The sequence below is a fragment of the Teleopsis dalmanni genome, chromosome 1, assembly GCF_002237135.1.
Source record: "Teleopsis dalmanni isolate 2A chromosome 1, ASM223713v2, whole genome shotgun sequence".
In the NCBI taxonomy this organism is placed as follows: Eukaryota; Metazoa; Arthropoda; class Insecta; order Diptera; family Diopsidae; genus Teleopsis; species Teleopsis dalmanni.
Window position 1 is genome coordinate 175109166 of NC_051846.1, and position 10952 is coordinate 175120117.

Below are 10952 nucleotides of genomic sequence, written 5' to 3' on the forward strand. Positions count from 1 at the left end.
ATTATTTCGAGTATTAATAACTAATTGTTTTGCTAAATGTTTATCACCATCTTATTTCTCATCATCTTTATTATCATCATCTATATTCATATATTCATCTATATTCATCATACATATTCTTATGTTCTTCTATTGTGAATTAACATAGACATTAGTTACTACCAGAGACCATACTGAGATACGACAAAACTGTGAACGAACCAAAAAAAGATTTTCTGAAGAGTGGAAAAATATTTCTGATGAAATTCTTTAAACTATATGTTTAAAACTTTGACTTAAAGATGTGCTTCCAAATTTGATTTCCCTTTAAAATAAAATTCATAATAAAAAAATCTATAAAGATACAATTATATGCAATTGTTATTATTTATGTTATATATAAATAACCACATATTTTAATTTTATATACTTTATAAGTTAATTAATTTTGCTTGATCGAATTCATCGGTTTTAAACTGGTAATATAAAAAATATTGTGGCGGTCCTTAACTTTTACGTTTACACTGTTACATAGCCCATATATGTCAGTTTACACTTTACTGTTTTCTTGGTGTTATCTGTCAATTTGAATAATAAAACTATGGCAATATTTTATAAAATTGACAGTTGAGCTCAAGAACTGATTTTATATTTTCGGTATTGAATCTCACTGGTAAAAAAAATATTACTGAAATATACGTCGCACATTGGAAGCCAATAAGTAGAAAATTTTGAAAGTGCAGAACTTTGAAATATCTTTGGAAATTAAAACAGGTATGTGAAATTTTATTACAATTAATCTTTTACTGGATAAATTCTACCAATGATATGAAACAACATAAACCTTAGACATGCGATAATGCAAAAAAAATGGTGAAGACATAATAATTTTTAATAGATCTATAATAACTACAGTTGATTTTAATATGTGCTCTTTCATAATATTCGAAAACGTACTTAATGGTTTATTTTGGTTGGTGTCAATCACCTCATTTGTACCGTCCTATGTGGTACCTTGAGTCTCACTGTCTCTTTAAATATGATTTGGGTTTTATTTGGCTTATATTACTGTTTTATTATATTTGTTTATTGAATGAAAGTTAATATATTTGAGGACTATTGGAATTATTATAATGAATGGTTTACTGTGGCTGGTGTCAATTAGCACCTTTACGCTGTTCTATGTGTGAATATTTTGTCAGTCCCGCTATGGGTTTGGATTGGAACTGGAGTTTAATAAATCTGAATATCGTTGATACAAAATATAGATTCTTTAAAATATATAGTAAAATATATAAAATATATAGTTACTTTGAAATAATAGTATAGTATCTACTTTTTTCGGATGTCTTAGGTTGACAATTGTCTTTACATTGATCTTCTTTGGTACTGAGGTTCTTTAGTATACAACAATATACAACAATATAATTGTTTTGATTGTTTTTTTATCTCTGGTATTTAGTATTGAATTTCTGTTTAATTGACAGTTATATTTCTACCTAGTTAATTTAAGCCACTCTAACAGAGCTTAAAAAGAGATTTTAATCCTGATTGTGTGCAGTTGAGATATCTATCTCCACTTTTGATATCTCTTATCAAAAGTGAATATAGGTGCAACTTTTAACGGTATATGGTAAAAACATATACCGGTACCCTTAGGGTGATGTCCATAGAAATGTCAAAAATGGATAAACTGTCTGCTTTTTTATTCTCTTTAAGTTTCCCATAACTGCGAACCCTTGTGATAGTGATGACCGCGAGTTGATTTTAAACGCAGATTTTTGCCCTACTTTCTCTGACTAGTTTTGAATTAAAGTCGAAATATTGAAATGATTTAATTGTTGTTTGGCTGTCAATGAAAATAGCAATCTTACATCTATTCTTTATATGGTTTGCAATTAAACTATATGCTTCCATAATTACTATGTGTTCAGCTTGAGAAACAGTAGCTACATAAGGCAGTTGATTAGAGTTATTAAAGTATATGAAAACTGCTTTTTTAAAATCAGTCTCGAAACTACTATTAAATCAATTTTACTAAGTAATATAGTTGCCATTCAATTGTTCCATTAATATGCCAGAAAAATATATTTAAGTTTATATATCCTCTTTCCGACTTTTTATTTACATTATCCTTAAATCCTTAAAAGCTAAAATTTTTTTTATATTCCACCAGAAACTGTGTCATTGCTTCTAAAAATAATTTAAAGGTAAAAATTTAAACTAAAAAAACTTATTTAAAGCAACATTTTATAAATTATTTTTTATTATTTATTCCTAATTTTTTTTTTCACTTTAGTCCTTTACATTCATTATTTGACCTTTCCATTCATTTTGCTTGCATACAATATATCTTTGCTCTCGTAAAATCTTTTTCTGGCTAACTTTTGATTGTGTTTTTTGACAAAAAGCTTTAAGCCACTTTATTTCAAAGATAAATTGAGGCTGAAATTCTAGTCTGCAGCAATTTATATCCTGGAATAGTGAGTACGGAAATGGCGGCGTTGGGTCCAGCGGAAATTTAAATGGCAACACATTAAATGCTTTAGTTGCTGATTTTATGCTTTGTCCTTTTTTATACAAAAAAAAAATAAAAATAAAATCGAGAAAAAACCTTAAGGATGATAAATTTAGTACAAAGATTTTTTTCCGTGTTCTAAATAAAAAAAGTTAAATTTATGACTATAATTCAAAACAAAAAAATATGAATGTATGTTTGAAAACTGTCTTGATTTAAGCACTGATATAATGTAACAGTAGTAAAATGTTAGTATTCTCTTGTCCATTAAAACTGTTCCAGCCCTTTTTTATTAAGTAGATATATAGTAAATCATATTTAACTTCTTTAATTAATTATTGAAAAAGTCACTGTTGTGACATTTCATTACCTACTGTCACATTTGTATTAGGTAAAATAAAAAACATTTGTGTTCTTTGGTTTTGACAGCTATATATCTGGCTACACTAATCCGATTATATCAAATGCACACGTGTTTGAAAGATGACATTTCAGACTACATTTCTTTTGAAATGTGTTCTATTCTTTAATTCATCATTAAAAAAAAAGTGAAATATTTGAAGAAAAACACTATGTGAGACTTTATTTCAATTAAAACGATAAAATTGCTGTAATACATGCTGAGAAAATTCTACGCTTTACTATGAGGATGCTGTGCATGAACACTAGACTCAAAAGTGATTTGCTTGATACTGTTGAAATTTAGATGCAAAAGATGCACCTCGTTCTCTTCGGTTAATCATTAAAAAGGGTTGGGATCTTGCAACAGATGGAGCAAGGCTGACAAGCGAGTTCTTAGAAAATGGTGAAGGCACTAAACTTTAATCACGTAAAAGTTTAGAATCTTTTAAAAAGAGCAGAATAAACAAAGATGCTCGATGTTTGAGTGTCACGTAAATCAATGCATAGAAATGCTGCTGAAATGCAACGAAATCGAACCAGAGTATAAGAAATGCAATCGATCATGTTCAAAGACCGGTAAATCTCCACAAACCACTTAAACGTCTTTTGGATTTAGACTGCTAACAAGGTTATGTTTTGTGTTTTTTGGGATTGGAAGAGAATTGTCTATTATGAACTGCTCCAGTCTGGTGCAATGGTTAATTCGGTCTTCTACTTCTTTTATTACGTTGCCTAATGATTATACTTGACGGTTTAAGTGAAGCAATCGAGGAAATTAGACCACAAGTGGGCAACAGAAAAGGAATTGTGTTCCATTATAACTATGTCAGGCCACACTCATTTTTGATGACTAGGAACATGTTGATGGAATTTAAGTGGGAAGTTTTGATACAGCCACCGTATAGCGCGGATCTTGAACCATCTAACTTTTATTTGATTCAATCTCTGTAAAGCTCTCTTAATGGCAAAAAGTTAGCTGTCCAAAAAGATACTAAAAATAAATTGGCACAGTGTTCACCGATAAATTACAGAAGATCTAAGTTAATGGAATAATAAAGCTACCCAAAAAGTGGCAAAAGGTCGTTTAAAATAATTACCAATAAAAAAAAGTTCTAAATAGTTTAATAGGTTAATAGTTTTTAATAAGGAAAATGTTTATACAAAAATGTACTAAGTAGTAGTAAAGTAGTAAATTAGTAAAATAAGTAGTGATTATTTAATTGGTGTACTCATTTGAGTGAGTAATCGGATCTTATTGTGTGCGTTCAACAAGGTTTAGCTACCGTTAGCAATTAGCAAGTTCAGTAAATATCAAAATTAAATAAATTAAATAAAATAAAATTAACTAAAAGGCTGTTGTATAATAATATAATATAATTTTTTTGTTTTAGAATAAAACTAATTATCTTATTTTCCCAACTGATACAGTTTAGTTATTATGACAAATATGCTAAGGTATGACAATTTATAAGTTGTTGTTGACTATGTAGACCCACAACTAGTTGAATATATCTATTATCTATTCTTTGAAAACTATTTATTAAAGTAAGAGCTTTTAAAAATATTAAAATGTGAACATCTATAAAATTGTATTACACAAAACAAAAATGCAATAGCTTGCGATGGTTATTATTTCTAATGTAGACGTTGGCAACCCTTATTTTTTTAGATGTCAACTGACATTTCCACTGAATATTTTCGCATTTTACAGTACATTTCACCTTTAAGCACCAAATATTTAATATATCAGTGTAGAGAAAGCAAAACATTTCATCATTGAAATACAAAATATCTAATTAGATAATAGACTAAAATTGAAAAGTATTTGTCAAACTCAGGATATATATTAAAGAAAACCTGCGAACGTTTATCAAATAATTTATCGGTAGATATCCTCAAAGGTTAGTAATAGATGAATGTTAAAAGTTGATCACTTTTTGTCATTATCAAAAATACAAGAACATTTAAAACATTTAATTTTTTACTAATGAAATCGATTTCAATATTAAAATTGGTTTCTTTTAAAACTAATGGCGTTTTCGATTAATACATCTGCATTCAATCAAGATTTACTCGCAAGATTAAATCTGGATTCACATAAAAGTGAATCTTGATTGGAGAAGTTACCCCAGATATACCCTTCGAAAACGGAACAAGGCTCACAATATAAATAGTGAACATTGTATTACTTTTCATATTACATTTTCTAGTAAATTTATTTCCTTAGGTTGGCATGTGAGGTCCCATAGCTTTTTTTTTCTTTGGATCTACTTTTCAATATCACCAACAGTTTATTATTTGTTATATTAAATGATTTTTTTGAACTATTATATATGATTTTTAATTTTAGATTATTGTCAAGTATTATTTAGCAAAATTGTTTTCATAAAAGGATTTATTGGAGTAAAATCATTATTATCAACCAAATTAAAACCTCATATTATTCCATTCAATTTGTTTTTGTCACATTTTAGTACTTTCTTCCATAATCAAAAATAATATATAACCAGTAGCATACCACAAAAATCACTTTAAAAATCATTTTAAAAATGTTTAGCATAAAATGAAATTTTAATTAAATTTCCGAAAAATGGTTACTGAAATATTTTGCTATTGCAAGAGAATATGAAAAAGAAAATATAAACCAAATATTCCGCAGTAGAAAATTGTTGCCTATTTCCAGATACTTGCCAGATTGTGAGATTTGCGTTCATATATGGGCCACTTATGACTACGGCGGCTTTTAAGCTCGGTTATATGTTGAAGTAGTTGAAGTATCTGGTTGCATGCCAATACAGGTTGCAATTCAATCGAAAATTGTTACGAGAGCAATTTTCAGTGCAACTGCAATTGCAACACCAGCAGCAATCGTCGAAAGCACTTCAAAATGGCACTTTTGCCTATTGAGTTCTAGTTTGGTTTAGGATTCGAAGTAAATTGCGCAGTTGACATTTTAAATATTTGCTAAGATTAGTAAATAATTTTTACGCTACTATAGCATAAAATAGTATATTAATCGAAAATGGAAAACTTGTCGTAAAACAATAATAATATAATAAGAAATGAAGTTTACGGACCATATAAGCAGTAGCTTTTACTCTATATGTATACCATATGGATTCTTAACTCCATTAAGTTTTATAAGGATCATATAAAGAAAGATATACGGATGTCTAAATACATTTCTGCAATAACATGTGTTTAGGCTACTTTTAATTTTAGCGCATAATATTAGTGCTGGTCATATGATATGCCTTGAATTTAAGGATTTTCCTATGGAAGACATACAGTATTTATTTAAATTACTGTTTTTATTTAGTTAAAGATTTTTTTTGCTTGACCCTGATAAATGCAGTACACTACGTTCCATCTTCAAGGACTTTAGGCTTTTCTATAAATACATAGAGATAGAATCTCTACTTGAATGACCCATTTTTTATTGTACTTGATACTTTTTTTAATCTAGCAAGTATAGGACCCTATATAAAAAAGCTGTGACATCTTTTCCCATCTGCATAGCTTCAAAGTTAATAACAATCACTGATAAGTTTAATATTAAATTGCACCCCTTTTCTAAATGAAATATTTCATTTAGAAAATAAAAATAAAATACTTAGAGAGGATATAAGGTCTCTCAGTATTATCAAACTATAAATAATTAAAGTTACGATTATGGGATATGAGAATATTTTTGCAGTTTGGTATTTTGGTATATTTGTTATGTGTGTACAAATGTCTTTGTTTTATTTTTTGAAGAACGATATAACACTGATAAGTCATAGAAAGTATATACTTCCATACTAGTGTTGGATTTCCACTATCCAAAACCATTGTACTTTGTTTTATAGACTTAGAAGGGTTTAGGCTTTCCCTTGAAAGGTGTGTAAGTGCTTATTAAAGTCTTTCATACTCTTATCAGTAATCGCTTACTGTTGAAATGGTGTTGCATATTATCCGACTTCGTTCAAGAACTTATCCTATGACAAATTATGGGACGTTGTGAATGTGAATTAATTAAGTCCCACATATGATAATCAGCTATGCTAATTTTTTTAATATATTATTGTATATTATTATTATAGATTGCTAGTATGGATCTGCTTTCAGTACATTATGTTTATTTTTTTACATGATTTTCGGGGGTCCCAAGAGGCTATGGTATCATAGTCACCATCTTGCAGGCTAAATAACTTTCTTTGACCAATAGTTGTTTATTTGTTGGTGATTGGTTGGTTACAGTGGCAGGCCATCAGATAACTTTCCACATATCTTAATTATAGTATCCATTGTGAGGATTATTTCGGATTATTTGGGAGTAGTATAATATATTTCCTTTTTTTAATGTATTTCATTTATCTGGTTCTTATAATTTTTCTTGAATTTCTTAAAATAAATAAATAATTTATTTTTTGTATTATAATTACTTTCAAATGATTATATTACATACAAAAATAACGGTTCAATATAAAAAATTCAATATAAAAAAGTACTCATTTATTTAAACTTTAATTCGAAAATACAAAAAAAATGTTAATTTTATAAATTTTTTTCGCCAGCTTTCAAACATTGTTTTTACCACAAATAATGAGTCCAAAAAACAAGAATACTAAAAATACTGCACCAGTCATGACATCTCAAAATGCTGGAAAACTTATGGCCGCGCAAAATACTGCAACACTGATGACACCTAGAAAAACGAGCAAAAAATCGGTGATCTGCCCATTATGCATGGAGAATTTGGAAATTGATGACGTACAATTCTTTCCCTGTAGTTGCGCATATCAAGTGTGTCGATTTTGTTGGCATCGCATACGAACAGAAGAAAATGGTTTATGTCCAGGATGTCGTAGGTTGTATCCAGAGAATCCAGCAAATTTTACAGCTTTAACGCCAAAAGATGTATCGAAACAACAGTCGAAGAAGCGAAAAAATGAAAGAAAAGCTAAAACGACAATGTCCGTAAATCGCTTAGATTTAGAAGGTTTACGTATTTTACAACCAAATTTAATATTTGTTGTTGGTTTGCCGCCGAGATTGATTAAAGCTGATGTACTTAAAAAACAGGAATATTTTGGTAAATACGGCCCAGTCGAAAGAGTTGTAATTAATCCGCATACAAGATTTTTGGGTATACAAGGGCCAACAGTTGCGGTTTATGTTACCTACGTACATAACGAAGATGCTCTCAAAGCTATACAGTGTATAAATTTATATGAAATTGATGGACGAATTATTAAAGCTAACTTAGGTATGACAAAGTATTGTAAACATTTTATCAAAAACAATCGTTGCGTTAAAAGTGAATGCACATATCTGCATGAAATTGCTGCACCGGAACTCACATTTACTATAGAGGAAATGAATCAAAGAAAACATTACGAATACGAAAAGCGTTTACATGAACTTCTCGAAACAACGACAAAATTAAATGAAACTAAAAAAGCTAATTCCAAAAGGTTATCGGTAAAAACTTCAGATAAAGCTAGTCAAACAGATATAGCAGCGTTCTGTTGTGGAATTGCAACGTGTGAATTGTCAAAAACAACTTACCAGCGTAATGAAATATATGGCAGAGAAAAATATGGTTCAGAAAGTAATGCAACGACTGTTATCGAAGTTGATTCAATGGATCGAACAAATAATCAAGAAAACAATTGGCATACTATGGCTACAAAGTATCAAATTGATCATGATCAAACCTCCAAATATCGTAAGGATATTGAAGTATCAATAAATGGCGAAAAACGTGGAATATCCAAGTATTATGGAAAATCTTACATTCCTAACTACCTAAAAGATTACGAAAAATCAAATGTTGAGAATTATCAAATGGGAATTCATACTCAATATAAATAATTTCAGAATATCTAATAAATTTTAAGCTGTCTCGTATTTCTGACTATAATCATATTAGTACTGAAACATCTGGGAGCTCGAAATATGACTTGGTATATGGAAAATCCGGTATTTCTAAATATTGGAAACATAATGAAAAGTCTAATTCTTCAAATTATTGAAAAGATAATAGAAAAACCAGTGTTTCTAAACATGAAAATAAAAAGTAAGCAAAAAAAGTTTAGAAATTGAAAAGAAATTATATTAATAACGTAGATATATTTACTTAATTAATTACTTAATTAAAGATAATTAATTAATTAATTTTTAAAATTTATACATTTTTGCAGTTACCACCAAAAGAACATTAATTGGAAATCAAAACTAAAAAAAATCAAAAAATTTTTTCTCTTTTCACTTAATTTGCTGTTGTAATTAATTATTTTAAATTTTTAATTTTATTAAAGTTACAATAAAAGCAAAAATAAATAATTTGTTCACCCAAAAGAACTCATATTATTTTTTTAAAAATCTGGTTTTTAGAATTGACATAGAAAATTTTCTAAGGAAACCAGGCGAATACTCGTATTCGGATTAGAGTCAAATTACCGCAACCGAATCTCTTTTTGCCGGATCTTAATTACCAATTGGTTGTTTGAGTTTATTGTGCAGCAATATTGAGTATGGTTTATAAAGTTCGATAAATAAAAATTTATAAGAAATATTTGCAATATATAATATAATATGTTCCCCGATATAAGATATGTCTGTCATATAACAATCCATTAGGCCCCACCTTTGGAGTATAACTAGAAAGCAAGTTGATTTTACATGAGATGCTTCACCATAAACAAATGCAGGTATCACGGAATTCTGGTGGGTTGGCTTTATAAGGGAGTGGTATTATAGCGGTTGCTAACACGTAAAAGTACGGAGAGAGAGTATAAGCATTTATATATTTACTCAATGTGTAGTTGAATTTTTGTAGTAACCCATGTTACATGTGGAGTTGAAAGAACAGTAGAAGTTTAGTGGGGCTCTTAAAGAAAAAAAAACTGTGTCAATATATATAACTTCATTTGTTGATACATTTCCTTAATATGTGTGTTTGAGACACCTATGTACATACCTAAAATAACAACGGAATTATGTCTCTTCAGAACAGGTCATATACAGAGAAAACTAATTTTTGTTTTCTTTAGCTGGTTTCAGATCTAACATTAAATATTGAAAGAGGTTTTCATTCTCTAATTGAATAATAGGATTTATCATAATTGGGAAAAGTACTTCGTATATGAAGAATTTTCTTTTTACAAGTTTTTAAGTATTCTAATTTCACACATTCACAATGCTTATTTTATGTATGTTTATATAGAAAAACAATTAATCAATTAAGTAATAGGTATTACACTGCAATAAGTTCATTTAAATCGATCAACACACTTATAAAAGAAAATGAAAATAATTAATAAGATTATGCAAATAGCGTTTATTCGCTTAAAGATGAATTAAGTTTATCAATACATACACTTAAAAAGAAAAATACTACTAATGAACAACGTAATGAACGTTTAAAAATTAATCAGATTCAGCTAGCAATAAATAGAGTAGAATAGTGCAACTATGATAGCTGACGAATAAAATGTAGTAAAGAATAAATTCATAGATTGAGTTATGTTATTTTTTATTATTCAAGTTTTATTTAATTATTTCAAAATTCATTACTATTGAGAACATAATATTTTCTCTAACTAAAAATAGATTTTTATAAAGTTAAATTGATTTAAAATGCATTTAAAATGCAAAATCAAATAAATAAAATCTCGTTAACTGAAAAAGTTTGAGTATATAAACTTTATCATCTTAATACATTTACTACATCTGAATATATTTTTGAGTCAATATTTTTGGAAATAATCTTCATCACGAGTAATGGAATTTATTTATCCAGTATTGAACTTATACGAATTCAATCAGTTTTGATTTGTGAAGGACAGTAAGCAATAATTTATTTAAATTTTTTTTAAAATTTAAATCTTCAGTTGAATTTATTCACAATACTGCCAATTAAAAATGAATTGCATTTATATCCGAATTAAACGAAAAAATCTAAATATTCAAACAAAACAGTTTCAATATAATTTATGAAATATTTGACAAATTTTTATTGCCACTATTTTACATACAAAAACTAACAAAATTCAAATTGAAATTTTTC

The 10952-nt window shown here is 28.1% G+C and overlaps 1 protein-coding gene across 1 annotated transcript; it reads left to right on the forward strand.

The window, feature by feature from the left end:
* Positions 1–605: 605 nt before the first annotated feature.
* On the forward strand, positions 606–8881 carry LOC119670754 (CCR4-NOT transcription complex subunit 4-like). The gene is made up of 2 exons (XM_038081159.1): positions 606–753; positions 7456–8881. Exon 2 carries the CDS (start codon positions 7484–7486, stop codon positions 8753–8755), a length of 1272 nt encoding a protein of 423 aa, XP_037937087.1. The 5' UTR covers positions 606–753; positions 7456–7483; the 3' UTR covers positions 8756–8881.
* The last annotated feature ends 2071 nt before the right edge of the window (positions 8882–10952 follow it).